The sequence below is a fragment of the Ahaetulla prasina genome, chromosome 2 (assembly GCF_028640845.1).
Source record: "Ahaetulla prasina isolate Xishuangbanna chromosome 2, ASM2864084v1, whole genome shotgun sequence".
In the NCBI taxonomy this organism is placed as follows: Eukaryota; Metazoa; Chordata; class Lepidosauria; order Squamata; family Colubridae; genus Ahaetulla; species Ahaetulla prasina.
Window position 1 is genome coordinate 77,397,236 of NC_080540.1, and position 17,056 is coordinate 77,414,291.

Consider the following 17,056-nt stretch of genomic DNA (forward strand, 5'->3'; position numbering starts at 1 on the left):
AATTGAGGCTGAAGTAGTCTTTAACAGGAAGGACATTACAATAGATGATTCTATGAGTTAAACTTAGGTCTTGTCGAAGGCGACGGAGTTCTAAGTTTTCTAAGCCTAGGATTTCAAGTCTGGTGGGATAAGGTATTTTATTGTTTTCAGAGGAGTGGAGAACTCTTTTTGTAAATTCTGTAGTGGGGTGGGAAATCGATTTTTTTTTCTGTAGGGGGAAAAACCCAATAGTAAGACATTAAGTCCTACAGTTGCTCTTCTCATGGGTTGCTTAAGGGTACCTGTGTGACTACAAAAGAATCCAGCTACTTCTTGTGTCCCAAGCGCGGCTCGCCTCACACACAAACTCTTCCGTCTAAGAAGAAACTAATTCTTGTTTCTTTAAGAGGCGAGCCACGCTTGGCGCACAAGAAGTAGCTGGATTATACCAAGTAACCGCCATAGGTGGGGGAAGCATTCAGATCCAGCAGTCACATATGCACATACTGTATAACTGACGGTGAAAAATCAAGATTCTGGAAGATGTTGCCTCACTTTTTTCTCTCGCTTCCAATAATTCTCCCAGAGCAGTTTGCTGGAACGAACTTTTTCGTTAATGAAGGAGGAAAACTACCCCCTGTCTTTAACTTAGCATCGTTCCGTCTCCCCACCCCGATCTTTTAAAGGAAAAGTCGAGGTGCCGGGAAGAGAGTGGGTGGTACCGGGCTCACGGTCCCTTTAAGAGGCGAGCGCTCTGTGCCCGCGAGGATATTGTACTTAAAGCTGGCAAGGGGCTTGATGAGTTAAGTATCCAGGTGAGTTCTTACAAGGAGAAACCCTGAGGGGAAGAGGGTTGAAATGAGTTGGAGGGAACTTATGGAGGAGCTACTTGGAAGCAGAATCCATAGCTGGCTGACAATTTGCCTCGGCAAAGAATGGCTGAAGCTGGGAAGAAAGAGGCGCGCGCGCGTGTGGGGTGTGTGTGTGTTTAATGCGGGTTGTCCGAGATCACTTTTAAGGTGTGTTTTGTTTCTCCAGGAGCCGATCCTGATTCGGGAATCTCTCAGCTCGTCTGCGGAAGGCTCAGTTTCCTGCAAGGCTGCGGATCCCTTTCTGTGCTTGGTTTGGCAAAGCTCCTAGCCCAGTTGATTGAAATGCCTGCTCGATCGGAGCCACTGAATGGAAAAATAACTTCTCCGTAAACTTTTCTCCAGCACACACACACCTCCCCCACACCTCCTATGAGTCCGGATTGAATCTCTTGGGGTGAGGAATCTGGTTTGTATCTTGGCTGAACTAACAATTTCAAACTCCTGAATTTAAAGGCGAGTTAGATCGCTTTCGCTCGCTCGGAGCGTAGCCCCTTTTTAGTGGTTGTAGTAGCACGTGGGGGTGCGCTTCTCTGGTCCTGCACACGCCGCGATCTATTTCCTTTCAGCCGCGATTTTTCACTCTCTGCTGAGGCTTCTGCCTCTTGTCTGGTTGCTTCAGGAGGGGCTCCTGAAGGCCAGCATTCTTGTGTGGCTTTGTTAGTTCAACAGTTGCTGACATTCACATTTTCCCCCAGCGCCTTCCTCTCTCGCCTGTTATTTGATAGGGGTTTCTTTTTCTTTTTTTCCGCCAAAGAAAGCAACTTTCAGAGAGCTCTTTTGCTTGAAAACTTTAAAGCTTTAGTAGTCCCATTAAGTAGGAGGATGGGAGCTGAACTTCTTGCAACAGGAAAGGCTTCTACTAGTACAATTTGTGGAAAGAGCTTGGGAGGGCTCTTTTTTTCCCCCCTCAATTGAAGTTAAAGCATCTTTAGACATTACAGAAATTTGAGGGGGGACGTGCAGTCAATGCAAAGGATGGTTTTTCAAATTGTGTTTCACAGAACCCTAAAGTTGCTTGAGAGATTGGGGGTGGGGGGAGTTTGCTGAAATTCAGCCAATTTTCTTTCACCAGGATTTTGCCTCTTGATTGAGATTCTAGGGTTTATTTGTTTTTTGAAACCTAAAAGGCTCCAGATCCTGAAAAAGTTTGAAAACTATTGTTTCGGAAGAACTAAGCCTATTTGGGGAGAGATTCCATAGAATTCTTTAAATCCCTCTGCCCAGATTCTGTTGAAATAGAATTCTTTTGGGAGACTTCTCACAGCCCTAGCACACTGAAGGGAGCATTTCCTATTCCAGAGTCAAACTGATTAACTTGTTTCTTTGCACTCTGAGTGTCAGAGTGCTTCTGATGGACAAGAGTCCATGGTGCTTCTGATACAATTTAGATGTTCATACTGAGTTAGGGAATGTCCCTTTGGGAGGCAAAATAAGAATATTCCCTGTGAAGTGTAGTTGTATTACTGGTGAGCCTGAAACTGTTCAGGAGATATAATTACACGCATGTCATATACTCTTGAGTCTTAAGGCTTCCAGGAAGACAAATTAATATGAATTAATATGTAGTATTTACTGTTGATAGTTTGCTTTTGTTCATTTCTATAGGCTGTGGCGGGTGGGAATTGCTCCAGTCTCAGGCGAAGAGCAAATAGATTTTTGACAGGTCATACAAGGGTAATACCGTACCTACTGTTTGAATTGTTGGCACGGCTAAAGACGTAAAAGGATATTGGCTAGTCTTGCAACACTAGGCGTTGTAGTAGGAATTCTAAGAATAAATAATCATTTTCCAGCTCTGCTACAAACTTCGTTAATCAGAGTAAACCAGAATGTTAGGTACATCCTGATAAGGGTATTTCAGGTCTTCATTTTACATCATTTTACATTAAGAAGGTCTGGTTTTCCCAATTTTTGAATACAATAAAAGGTTATTGTTGGCAGAACAGATTCAAGTTAAATTTGAGGAATTCTTAAAAAAATAAAAATAAACATTGCCTGGTTAATAGCACAGACTAGACATTCCATTGCTCGAGAGGGATGGAGTTTCTCCTTTGTTCCAGAACTACAGTATCCTGCCCAACTTCAAGCTCTCCAGATGTTTTAAGGATGCTATTCCCTTACTGCAGGTTGTGGAAGGCTTGTAATAACGCTGCTTCTTTTTCTCTGCAGGCTTTAATCTGCCATCGTTCTGTTTTTAAGTGACTTGGAGAGAATGCAGGGGGGCAATGCACTGGCAGTGCCATGGCTCATGTTCCTAGCTGTGGCTGGCGCTCTTGGTCAGTATGACAAGCCTGCTTTCACCCCCATCTTCACCCGCAGGCCCTTTATTGTGGCTTGGAATGCACCAACCCAGGATTGTGAGCCTCGCTTCAAGGTTCAATTGGACTTCTCTGTTTTTGATGTTCAGGCCTCGCCTAATGAGGGCTTTGTGGACCAGAACCTGACCATTTTTTATAGAGAACGCTTGGGCCTTTATCCCTACTATGATGCGAACAAAGTGCCAATTAATGGGGGTGTCCCACAAAACAGCAGTTTGGAGAAACATCTAATCCGGTTAACGGAGAGCATTAAAAAATACATCCGGTCCGATTCAAAGGAGGGATTGGCAGTCATTGACTGGGAAGAGTGGAGACCCATCTGGATCCGAAACTGGCAGCCCAAAGACATTTACCGGAATGCCTCTCGTAAGCTCGTGCTGGTTCGGCGTCCTAAATTGCAAGAAGATCAGGTGAAGAAGGAGGCCCAGTATGAATTTGAATCGTCGGCTTGTGTTTTTATGAGGGAGACTCTGCGATATGCCAAGAGCTTTCGTCCACGACAACTCTGGGGTTACTACCTCTTCCCAGACTGCTATAACCATGACTATCGCAACAACCAGGATAGCTACACTGGTCACTGTCCTGATGTAGAGAAGACACGGAATGATCACCTGGCCTGGCTCTGGAAGGAGAGTACTGCTCTTTTTCCTTCCATTTACTTAGAACGTGAATTGGCCAATACCATGAATGGCCGCAAGTTTGTGAGGTCTCGAGTAAAAGAAGGCCTTCGTATTTCTCAACATCATGATAACTATGCTCTACCTGTCTTTGTCTACACCAGACCCACTTATAGCAATCAGCAGGATCTTTTCTTAAGTGAGGTAAGCATACTTTCTTCTTGGAACTGAGAAACATTATTCAAGAAATTGGGATCTTGAGCAGCAGTCTTTAATTCAGGGCTAAACAACTCTTGATACAATTGGAAGGTTACCTACTTGGTATAGAATGCACTCCCGTGCCCTGTACTGCCTCTTTTACTGCCATTCTGCACAGACAAAAATGGGGACTGGGTCCAGCACTTGGCCTGGCACAAAGTCTAACTAATGGTCTGCTTTTGATTTCATAAATTACACTGTGACTAGGTTGCTGCAGCAATCTCGGTTGATTAATCCATTATTTGCTTAACTAATGAGGACCCAGATTGTTGGGGGGGCAATAAGTTGACTTTGTAAATATATACAAATAGAATGAGACTATTGCCCTATACATTGTAAGCCGCCCTGAGTCTTCGGAGAAGGGCGGGGTATAAATGTAAACAAAACAAAAAACAAACAAACAAACAAAACAAACTATTGCGTGTTGAATAAATTATAATTAAGTACATTTCTACATCATGCTAAATTATAGGAGCCCTGGTGATGCAGGGGTTAGAATGCAGTATTGCAGGCTAACTCTGCCCACAACCTGGAGTTCGATCCTGACATGCTCAAGATTGACTCAGCCTCCCATTTTTCTGAGGTCTGACATGAAGACCCAGATTGTTGGTGGCAATATCCTGACATTGTAAACCACTCAGCAAGTGTTGTAAAGCACTATAGAGTGATATATAAGTCTAAATGCTATTACTATTGCTATATTAAACCACAATTTGCTAAGTTAAAAAAAAATCAGATCACATTAGATTAGGGTTTAGTGTAATGTATAAACCCTGGGTTTATACATTACACTAAACCCTAATGTGATCTGATTTTTTTGTACAGAACCTAGTCTATTAATTTAAAACTAGTTTCATATAAAACATTAGAAATAGTAATTTGCAAAGTATGTTAATAATATGTTCAGACCCATGTGCTTTTTACAACACCCATTTTTAGTACCTTGGGGAACCCTAAGAAGTTTTTTTAAAACCTTGCAATTCTTGAAAAGTTAAAATTTTGGAAGTTACTTTAATGGTAGGTATAATACCACAGTTCAGCAAGATCCAGGTCTTTCCCCACCAGATATATGTGTAATATACCTCCTGATGTTTTACTCCTTTATGGAAAATAGAACACATCAGCTCTTAAAAGCACTGTTTTGGAAATAAATTGGCCTAATAGAATTCTAAGAAGTTTGTGGAGCAATGGGATGAGAACAACTGCTTTGGTCTTATCAGTTGGACCTGCACTGCACTGACTTAGAATAATTGTCCAATTTGTGGCTCCAAAAGGGCTAACAAATATTCATAAACAGTAGATATAATTGAGGTTTAATTGAACATCTAAAAGGATGGGTTAAATTTCCTCCTAAATTGAGGGGAGCCAACTCCAATGGCAATTTGTTCCATAGTCTATATCAGTTCAGGAGAAGGCAGAATTGGCTGCTGATATTAATAGTAGAGTGTTGCACACCTGCAAAAGATCCCCCATAGAAGTTCTAAGATTGTGCAGTAGTGGGTACGGACCTAAGAAGTCTTGCAAATAATCTGGATCCAAGACCAAACTACAAATGGATCCAAGACCAAACTACAAATCTGGTCCTTCAAGGTACTATACCTCTGTGGAGAGTATGCATATGTCAAATGCAAACCTAAAATTGGAACAACCCTGTCTTGTCCAAATTCTATCTGTTCTGTACCCAATCCTTTGTGGCTTGGAGACATGGAGCTTTTCAGTTGTGAGTTTGCAGAAAAGAAATGTAGCTGGCTGTTATCACATTATCCTTCCCAGAAGGTTTGTGTATTTACTTATTTATCAAATTTAACTACCACCCATCTCTCAGAGTGACCCAAAATATGGTGAACTATCGGGTTCATCAAAATATGATGGTTCTTAGAGCCCCCTTCCCAGTGGTGGGATTCAATTAATTTAACAACCGGTTTTCTGCCCTAATGATTTCTTCCAACAACCAGTTTGCCAAACTGCTCAGAAAGTTAACAACCGGTTCTCCCGAAGTGGTGCGAACTGGCTGAATCCTACCACTGCCCCTTCCCCAACAACTGGCCAGTTCGCAAGCAGCTGAACAGAATTTTCCCATGTTGTCTTCTACTAGTGCTTAGAGGAATGAGGTTTCATTTTTATATACTTATATATAGTTCCGTGTGTGTAATATATATATATATTATACTGTGTATATATATAATGTATATATATATAAAATGTATATAATGTGTGTATATAATGTATATATATATACACACACACACACACTCATACTTTGTATATTTTGCCTATCATGTGTTAAGCAAAATCTATGCAGCGCTCCAGACTGAAAGATAAAGAGGTGATTTGAAGTGGGTACAATATATATGATGCAATATCTGCTATCTTCAACTTCTTTAAGTTACTGAATCTTTTTCTGAAATCTCCAAACTGCCCTCTATGTTGCCATGTAATTCCTGGAAAAACCATACAACATTTATGCATCAGGAGTTACAAAGAGATGCTTTAGGAGTGCTGCCCATGCTCTCAAGCACATTTTTGCCTTCAAAACTGAAGCACTGTAAACTCTATTAAAATTCCCTAAAGAGAAGGCAGCCGTTGAGTTGGATCTCTATCCCAACTAATTCAAACAGCACTGCAAAACACAACCATCATGGTCTAGGTGTGTCTTAATTGGGATTCTACATTGAACAGGTGCAATTGAAGTAAACACAGCCTTTTAATGGCCAGGAAATATTGAGGGGGTAGAGAGGATTTTCTTTTCTCTCTCTCCCTCTTAGGGTGTTTGGGACAGTTTGGGAATTTCTTTGTTTCATTAAGCTTGTTTTAGGAATTCCAAATCTAAAGGAAGAAGTGGTTATTTCCAGGCATGAGCCAGGGGTTGGGGGAAATCTAGAAGTGCAGTAATTGACCCCTCTTCCTTGCGATTATGAATAATGGCAACTGGGGTACTTGAGAGCTGGGGACACTTTCCTTCCAGCCTTTCGGAAGTTGCTTAAAAATGATTTTGACAACTGTTGGAATCTGGATCATTTTTGCTTTTTCTCAGCATGTTTGAAGTTTGTGGTAGAAGGTGCTGAAGCAAACTGGAGCTGCAGCTTAGTAGATTTAGAAGAGCTGTGATTTCCTCTGTAAGTGCCTTGCGTTTGCAAAGTGCTGATGGTTATTTTAAAATAAGAGATATATGTAATAGTAATCTCAATGCACTACTTTATTACTATAATTCATATTTCTCTCATGCTTAGCAATGGTACAATTTTGCACTGAAGTGTGTCTAAGTCCTCAAAACTTACCATTCTATGGGGCTGCTACTTCTATGAAGTAAAAGCTTGTAAGAGGATGCTTTTAATCCCTGCAACTAGAAAATCATTGAGATGTACTAAGGAGTGCTTTGAAGATAAGCTGTACAGTGAAGCATCAAAATGAATATAGACGTGAATATGAATATAGAAAATGAATATAGACAAACATAACTAGCAGCTCAGCCATTTTTTCCAAATTTGCTGCCTTTTCAATTAGTATAACAACAACCAACATTAGGAATATGAACCCATTGAATTCTGACAAGTGCAGTTTCATATGTTGAGTGCAGTCAGGCTGAATTAGTCTGATCCAAGGTCTAATTAGATGGGTTGTTGGTGATAAAACTGGAGGTTTAAGCATTTTGTGGCTAAAGGGTTACCAGTAGTATCGAAAGGATTTATCATCCACTACCCCTATCTATAACCTAGAATCTTTTCTTTTATACAACTTACAAAATACTGGACATTCAAGTTGCATACCTACGGTTTGAAACCTGCATCAGCAGATAACCAGTGCTGAAACTCAAATGCATGGTTGAATTATTGATTTTGCTTCTACTTTTGAGCAGTGGCTTCTTCTCAGTTCCCAAGTTATGTTTCATTCATTCATTCAAGAACATTGGGCAACCATTGTAACAGCAAAAGGAACATTTTTGCTATAAATTGTTAGATCCATCCATACTCCCTGTTCCAACTCATTTTCTGCAGATTGATCTGCATAGGCAATAAACTATCATGGCAAAGTAGCACACATTACTTTCCAGTTTGGGGTTACTGGATATTACTAGCTGTTCACATTCAGATCAACATCTCTGCAAATATGAAGGTGGAAAGATCTATATATTGGTCATTGTCCTCTAATTTCCAATGGTAGCTGGCCCTTCTATCAAAAAGCTGTTGAGTTTGGTTATTAGTGAGTGGAATATTGAGCCTGAAGATTAAATCATACCTTAGAATTATCCTTTGGCTTCTGAACCAATTATGAGCACACCTAATATTAAAAAAATGAATTTGACAAATCTAGTATGATCACTTCCTTCTTGGGAGTAAAACTGCCTTCCTGTTACAAGTGAAAGGACCAGGGTAGCTCAGCCCCTTGATTATCTGACTTAATAGAAGGATAAGTTATGAACTGGATGAAAGCAAAAGGTTAAAAGGGTGTCTGGTTAATGTATTCATTGGCATAAGACTGGAAAATGTTACTTTCATCTGGGTGAAGTTCTCTTTGTTTGGCTTTGCTTCTGATCCCCTCTGCCATTAAGCTGCTGCTCGGCTTCTTTGATCTACTCTTAAGTATTTATAGAGTTCAGGCATCAGGATCAAACTCAAGCCTGTTTTGCAGCCACTATAGATCTTGTCATCCTATCCTGGCAAACCCAATAGAATAGAATAGAATTTATTGGCCAAGTGTGATTGGACACACAAGGAATTTGTTTTGGTGCATATGCTCTCAGTGTACATAAAAGAAAAGATACTTTCATCAAGGTACAACACTTACAACACAAATGATGGTCATAGGGTACAATTTAACACTTAATGATACAACACTTAATGATAATCACAGGGCGCAAATAAGCAATCAGGAACAATCAATATTAATATAAATCACAAGGATGGGCCCAGAGTGGTGCTATTAGATGAAATGCCCTGACAGTGATATCCTGGTTGGGTGGAGGTACCATGATGTTCCAGTCCATTGGAGAGAGAGTTGTGCTCCACAAAGCGAAGAAAGGAATATACTGTGGAGGAAAGTATGGGTCGAATAAGAATAGTAAGTCAGACACAGCTACGACATTCCAAAGAGGAAGCCTACAGAAAAGGTGATAAAATGCTGTACAATCAGGCCAGAAATGCACTAACAAGGGAGATAAGAGCAGCAAAAAGAAGCTACTCTGAAAAGCTAAAGAATCAATTTTCAGCAAATGAACCAGCAAACATGTGGAAAACTCTTAAAAATATCACCGGCTATGGCAAACCTCCTTCCCAGGCTGAAGGTAATCAACAACTGGCAGATGACCTGAATGAGTTTTACTGCAGGTTTGAAAGGAAACTACAGCCACCTATCTCCACAACCCCCATCTCAGACACAGCAACAACAGCCAAGCCTCCTACAACTGACCCCATTTCATTGGGTTCACAACCCCTAGTGATCACAGAAAAGGAAGTGCAGGACCTATTTCACAGACAAAAGCCAGGAAAAGCTCCAGGCCCAGACAAGATAACTCCTTCTTGCTTAAAAGTCTGTGCTGACCAATTGGCCCCCATCTTCACCCATATTTTCAATAAATCACTAGAGATGTGCTATGTTCCTTCTTGCTTCAAACGCCTACCATCATCCCAGTGCCAAGAAGCCCACCATCAAGGAACTGAATGACTACAGACCAGTTGCTCTAACATCTGTAGTCATGAAAACCTTTGAAAGGCTAGTGCTTTCCTACCTGAAAACCATCACGAATCCGCTTTTAGACCCTTGCAATTTGCATACCGAGCAAATAGATCAACAGATGATGCTGTTAATATGGCTCTGCACTACATCCTACAACATCTTGAGTCTCCAAAGACCTATGCAAGGGTCCTTTTTGTAGACTTTAGTTCAGCATTCAATACCATCATTCCAGACATTCTTCTAACTAAGCTAAACCAGCTACAGGTACCGGAACAGACTTGTAAGTGGATCACAAGCTTCCTAACAAACAGGAAGCAGCAGGTGAAGCTAAGCAAGATCACATCAAATACCTGTACAATTAGCACAGGGGCCCCCCAAGGCTGTGTGCTCTCCCACTTCTCTCTCTGTATACCAATGACTGCATCTCCAATGATCCATTTGTTAAGCTACTGAAGTTCGCAGATGACACAACAGTGATTGGTCTCATTCGAGACAATGACGAATCCGCATATAGACGAGAGGTCGAACGACTAGCCTTGTGGTGCAACCAAAACAATCTGGAACTGAACACACTCAAAACCGTAGAAATGGTGGTAGACTTTAGGAAAAACCCTTCCATACTTCCACCTCTCACAATACTTGACAACACAGTATCAACAGTAGAAACCTTCAAATTTCTGGGTTCTATCATATCGCAAGATCTCAAATGGACAGCTAACATCAAAAACATCATTAAAAAGGACAACAAAGAATGTTCTTTCTGCGCCAACTCAGTAAGCTCAAATTGCCCAAGGAGCTGCTGATCCTGTTCTACAGAGGAATTATTGAGTCTGTCATTTGCACCTCTATAACTGTCTGGTTCGGTTCTGCAACCCAACAAGAAAAACACAGACATCAGAGGATATTTAGAACTGCAGAAAAATAATTGCTACCAACTTGCCTTCCATTGAGGACCTGTATACTGCACGAATCAAGAAGAGGGCCGTGAAAATATTTGCAGATCCCTCGCATCCTGGACATAAACTGTTTCAACTCCTACCCTCAAAACGACGCTATAGAGCACTGCACACCAGAACAACTAGACACAAGAACAGTTTTTTCCCGAAGGCCATCACTCTGCTAAACAAATAATTCCCTCAACACTGTCAGACTATTTACTGAATCTGCACTACTATTAATCGTTTCATAGTTCCCATCACCAATCTCTTTCCACTTATGACTGTATGACTATAACTTGTTGCTGGCAATCCTTATGATTTATATTGATATATTGATCATCAATTGTGTTGTAAATGTTGTACCTTGATGAACGTATCTTTTCTTTTATGTACACTGAGAGCATATGCACCAAGACAAATTCCTTGTGTGTCCAATCACACTTGGCCAATAAAATTCTATTCTATTCTATTCTATTCAGAGAACTGGCAAATACCACCTCTGGCTGTCCCCAGAGTGGAGTGGGAATGGGGTTTTTGCAATATCCTTCCCCCAGGAGTCGGGAGAGAGTGGGGATTTTGCAGTATCTTCCCCTGGAGTGGGGAGGGAATGGGGATTTTGCAGTATCCTTCCCCTGGAGTGGGGTGGGAATGGAGATTTTGCAGTATCCTCTCCCTGCCATGCTCACCAAACCGGTAGTAAAAAAAATTTGGATTTTACCACTGGAAAAACTTTGTGTTCTCTACAGCAACCATGGGTTTATCTATGATAATCTCTGGCCCACTTATAGAAATATATTTAATCTTATCTTTGCCTCCAAGCAGTTGGTTTGTAACCCAAACATGGAGGACATATGCTTGGTTCTTTGCAGTGGTCAAACCTATATAAGTTTTGAAACTTTGCAAAGTGGTGGGGGGTGTCTGTATCCTAGAATCTGGAAGACAGAGGAACCCAGGAACTTGGTATGACTTCCCTCTCTCATCATAATCCTGGGGATCACTTTATTTCTAGGAGACAGACAAAATGATGCTTGGAATACTAGTGAAGGATGATAAAACATGAGTTTCACCAAGCATGAATACAAACTCATGTGCGAGTCTGTGAAATATCAGTTGCTCTCCTGTGTCCTTGTTTAAGGTTAGCTGATCTCTACCAGGGAAGGAATCATCTTGCTGTTGTGACGTGGTTGCACAATATTTTGCTCACAAAGTCTCTCACAGACTTGACTCTTCATGGGCAGAATCGGGTGACTGAGGTGACAATCTCAATCTCTTACATCTCATTTCCTGGAATTCCTTTTAGTCTCTGGTATGATGAAGTGGATAGATGCTCTTTGACTTGAGTTCTTCCCCCTGTGTTCAACCTCTGCTCCTCATGGTTCCTTTTGGGATGAAGGAAGAATGTAACAAGATGGGCCCAAGAGGTAGTCAGCATGTCTTTGGGGAAGGACTGATGCCAGCTAACATGAAAAAGATGGTAGTACCTTATTCCTTCTTTTAAAAATTTTTCCCTGGTGCAGTCATTTTGGACAACTGTTAGTTTGTCTCCAGTCTTTCCTTTTTGGATGTACCGGTTGCAATTGAGGCTTTGCTAACTGTGACTCATCCCCTTATCTTGATATAATTTGATTACTGTAAAGTGCTCTACACGAGGCTGCCTTTGAAGACCAGCAGAAATTAGTTAGTTCCAAATTTAGTTGCTCACTTCTTGGTGAATGAGGCTCTCTAGAGCCATGCAACTCCTGGGCTGTTAGTTCTATGTTGGCTGTCAGTAAAGTGCCTGAAAATTTGGCAATTCCTAAGTATCTTCAGGGCCAACTATCAACAAATCAGCTCACCCAGTAATGCAAAAAAGGATGAATAGTGCCCCATTTGGGAGACATGGGATAGTAAACAGTATTTCTCAGTCATGCTCCGTTTTAAGGAAGCCGATCAAGGCTCATCTTTTCTGGACACCGAAACAAACTGAACACTTCCAGTGTGCTGAAGGATGCTGGGTTTGATACTATTGAGGGCTATAAAGTATTCCTGTTCTTAAGAGTTTAATAGTTATATTGGTAATGTTTTGTTGATGTTAATGATTAAGGGGCCCTGGCAATTGTGTCAGAATACAAAAGAAAACAATTTTGCTTGCACAGCTAATGTAGAAAGCTACTTGCTAGATTATTGTGGAATAATAATTAGAATAATAATAAATGGAACAACTTGCCTCCAGAAGTTGTAAATGTTCCCAACACTGGAACTTTTTAAGATGAGATTGGATAACTATTTGTTTGAAATGGTATAGGGCCATGATGGCGAACTATTCTATTCCTATTCCTATTCCACACCTTTACTTATCAGTAGCTCAAGGTGACAGACATTCGCAATACTCCTTCCCCCTATTTCCTCACAACAACAGCCCTGTGTGATGGGTTGGGCCGAGAGAAAGTGATTGGCCCAAAGTTACAAGCTGACTTTTATACCTAAGGCAGGACTGTAACTCATAGTCACTTGGTTTCTAGGCCAGCACCTTCAGCACTACACCAAAGTTGTATTATTTGAAAATACAGGATGACAGACAAAGATATGGAGTAGGACTACGGTCTAGTAAAGCAATTTGGTCAGGGAATTTATGAAGGGAAAAAAGGCACATTTTTTCTATTTCCTATTCAGGAGATGATTCATCTGCTATGATTTTGCCAGAAATACTTTACCTCAATACCCAAAGGTTTTGAATAATAAAAGGACCTTTAAAAGATCTTTTTGCTGAAGATTTAGACCCACATTTAAAGTATTATTTGTTTTTATATAATTTATAGTAACTTATTTGTTATCCATTCTAAGTAGGGAAACGTTTTACTAGTCAGCTAATGTCCAATTTCAGTACATATGCTTGTACAGCTTGTCATCAACTTATAACCATTCATTTGGTGACTGTTCTAAGTTACAAGGGCACAGAAAAAAGTGACATGACTATTTTTCACTCTGTCACTGTTGCAGCGTCCCTATGGTCACATGATCAAAATTCAGAACACTTGGAAACTGGCATGTATTTATGACAGTTGCAGTGTTCTGGGGTCAAGTGATCACCTTTTTAAAAAATCTTAAGCAAAGTCATTGGGAAAGCCAGATTCATTTAACTGCAGCGACAACTGCGGCAAGAACAGCCATAAAACGGGGCAAAACTCACATAGCAACTCTCTTGCTTAGCAGTGGAAATTTTGGGCTCAGTTGTGGTCATAAGCTGAGGAGGACTACCTTTAACTCTTTTTGGCTATTTCATTCCAGACAGATCTGATCTCCACCATAGGTGAGAGTGCTGCTTTGGGGGCAGCTGGTGCTATCTTCTGGGGAGACGCTGGAAACACTGGAAGTAAAGTATGTATTATTTCTCCCTCCCTCTCCCTCATTCCTACTTTATATGATCTCATGCTAAGCCTAACGCACAGTAGTTTTCCCATGGATCTCTTGAACAAACCTTTTGATCTCTTTTCTGTTAAGAGCATGTCAGGTCCTGTACACTTTTATCAAACGGCTGCTATCCCAACAATGCCTCCCTGACTGTTCTCAGTCTCATTGGTGTTATGTGGAGCTGTTTGGACAAGTTGTAAGTGAGCTTATTAAGAGGTGGGCTTTGCACATTTCTGGAAGGATGTAAACGTAAGAAAGGAATTATGATAGGTATTTTGAGTTACAGTAAAAAATACTTTACATCTTTAAAATATGTAACTTTTTTATGAGGATAGAGCTACTTTACATTCTTTAAGTTGTTAATAAAGAATAAAGATACCAAAAAAAAAAGATACTGAAGCAATGTTCAAAAAAAAAAAACATCATAAGGATGAACTTTCAATTACTTTTTTTTTCTTACCCTTTCATATCCCTAACCACTAATCTCTGCTTATGTATCGATACTTTTTTTGGAATATTGAAGGTTGTTGCTTATGTTTATTTGAATAATTTCATCTAATATTTTGATTGATCTCTCCTTGAAAACCATATTTCAAATGCCTATGCCTGTCTCGCTATATGATGTATCATATGGAAAGTGAGCTATTCCTGCTTGAATTGAGTTCAACTTCTGTTCAGAATTTCTATAGTTTTGTCATCACTGTGTAGTCTCCAGTATTGGTCTCAATACTCCTATTGTTGGCAGGGTTTTACTTTGCCCGTGTTGTGGATTTCCCTTGATCCTTCTCATTTTCATTATACCGACGAACACTTTGATGGCGTTTGCAAAACAAATCCTTTATCGGCTTGGACCTGTTTCCTGCCTTCTCATATTTTACTCATTCGGATTTTCTTCTTCTGCAGAAAAATTGCCAGCTGATTAAAACATACATAGAAGAACCCCTTGGCCGTTACATCATCAATGTGACAACCGCAGCGGAGCTCTGTAGCCAGACTCTTTGCAGGGGCCATGGCCGATGCCGGCGCCAAGAAAGTGAGGCCAGCATCTTTCTGCATCTCAATCCAAACAGCTTCCAGATCTACCGGAATGAATCCAAGCATCCAAAGCCACTCATGGGAGCCAAAGGGAAGCTTTCTCAGGCAGACATTTCCTTCCTACAAACCAACTTCCAATGCCATTGTTACCAGGGGTGGCATGGGAAAGGGTGCGAGAAGCAGCTGAATCCACCCGGAGGTGGCCCCTCTATTTCTTACGCACTTGGACTCCAGTTGCTGATGACTGTCTTCCTTCTGGTCTGTTCGCACTAGGCCACCTCTCCAGTGGAATCTGTGGGGTGCAAGGGAATCCATGGTGCTTGGAACAATAGGAGAGGCAGTGCAATAGGCAAGGAAGGTAGGCGGCCAAGGAGAAGTAGGGGCAGAGCCCTTATACCTTTATTTAGCAGTAAAGTAGCAGACCTCTTAAAGAGACGGCTCTACCTCTCCCCTCAGCACTCCCAGCCCTTCATGAGGCAAAAGAGAAAGGATCCTTCTAACCACTGAGATTGCCTCTTCAGAGAGCTGGACGAGTGGAAGAAAGGGTGCTTTAGAGATTGGCGAAGGAAGGATGCTTCATGGGGCATGACCTCCTCTGTGGCCTTTGCCTTGGCTTCTCTGGTAGCTTCTTTATCCTGGGAACCCGTAACAATGCTGTATGTCAGCTACACAAAAAAGAGGTCCACACAAGGGGCCTGGGGCCAGAGTCCAGGGTCTCAATGCCTACATCCAGTCTTTCATCTTTGCTTTGGATAAGGACTAGGAAGGGGCTGCTTGGCTCTTCTGTTTTAGGGAAGGGTGCCACAAGCAACGGGGGCCCTTGAAGCACAGGTGTGGAGGTTTCATGGAGCTGCTGTAATGAAGAAAATTGCTGCTGTTCCCCATCTCTTTAGATAGGTGGTAAAGAAAGAGGTGAGTCCCAGGGGGATTACCTTGGAGAGTAACTTGGAGATCACTCTGCTGACTGTGGAGTGGGCAGCACAGTTTTTAATGGCCCAGATAAGGCCAATGACAGGGAAAAACATGCCTAGTTTGTCTGTGGCCACTGTCAACTTGGAAGCCTGCACCTCTTACAGGAAAACCAAAAAGTTTTACCTCAGAATTAAAGAGACGCAGAGAAAATCATGTCTATTTTGTGTGTGTGTGTGAAGAAATCTTGCTGCTTGCCCTGGCACTCTTTCTTCCCTTTGCTCTTTGCCAAGAGGGAAATTCCAGCTGAAAGCAAGCTGTAGTATGCAATAATGGATTTGGCCTGCTCTTTGCATGACTTCCCCAGGGCAAAATTTGGCTTTGTCACAGAAGGTGGTCCCTTGATGGTGCTGAGTTCAAGCTAGGGGGAATACCATATAGCCTGTACTTGACAGAGAGGGTCCTGGCCTCTGCTGTGACCAAAGGGATAAAGATCAATTGCAACAGTTGTCTTTTTCATTCAGAGAGTGAGAAGTGGGGGGGTTCACTTGCCCTCTTCGAGCAGCACGTAGCTAGCAATCCCTTTCCCAGTTCTTCCTGTTCCTTGCCATGAAATCAGTGCACCCTAGCAGCAAAAGTTAGGCTGCTTTCGTGGGTCTGTGGAGCTCATGCAGAAAAACAGGAGAGGTCTGTGGAGCTTATGCAGGAAAAACAGGAGAGTAGATTAACTAATTTCTTCCTGGTGAAGAATAGCTGGCATTTTGTTTAGCAGAGCCAGCCCTCCCATTTGACAAAATGCAGAGGCTCCCACAACCAGCCCATAAGGAGGAATGAATCAAGACCTGCAGAGATATTTTTTTCAGTATAGTAAATATTCCAAGCTTGAAACATTTAAAGCAATAAGTGGCCCTTTTATTCCATTCTATTTCTATTTTTCACTATAGATAACACTTTGCAAATAGACTTTTACAGATTAAAATAATCCCCTTGCCCAACCTTTCTGCAGGTTAGATATCAAATAACAACATGGATTATTTCCACATCTATTTGGTAATTTGAAGATAATA

The 17,056-nt window shown here is 41.3% G+C and overlaps 1 protein-coding gene across 2 annotated transcripts; it reads left to right on the plus strand.

The window, feature by feature from the left end:
* The first annotated feature begins 673 nt into the window (after positions 1 to 673).
* Positions 674 to 16,202, plus strand: HYAL2 (hyaluronidase 2). Of its 2 annotated transcripts, XM_058171184.1 has the most exons (5): positions 674 to 794; positions 1,018 to 1,245; positions 3,021 to 3,990; positions 13,923 to 14,012; positions 14,949 to 16,202. In XM_058171184.1, the coding sequence occupies exons 3-5, from the start codon at positions 3,064 to 3,066 to the stop codon at positions 15,351 to 15,353; spliced, it is 1,422 nt and encodes a 473-aa protein (XP_058027167.1). In that variant the 5' UTR covers positions 674 to 794; positions 1,018 to 1,245; positions 3,021 to 3,063; the 3' UTR covers positions 15,354 to 16,202. The 2 variants fall into 2 exon arrangements, with proteins under 2 accessions (XP_058027167.1, XP_058027166.1); XM_058171183.1 differs by lacking the exon at positions 674 to 794 and having other exon boundaries at positions 813 to 1,257.
* The last annotated feature ends 854 nt before the right edge of the window (positions 16,203 to 17,056 follow it).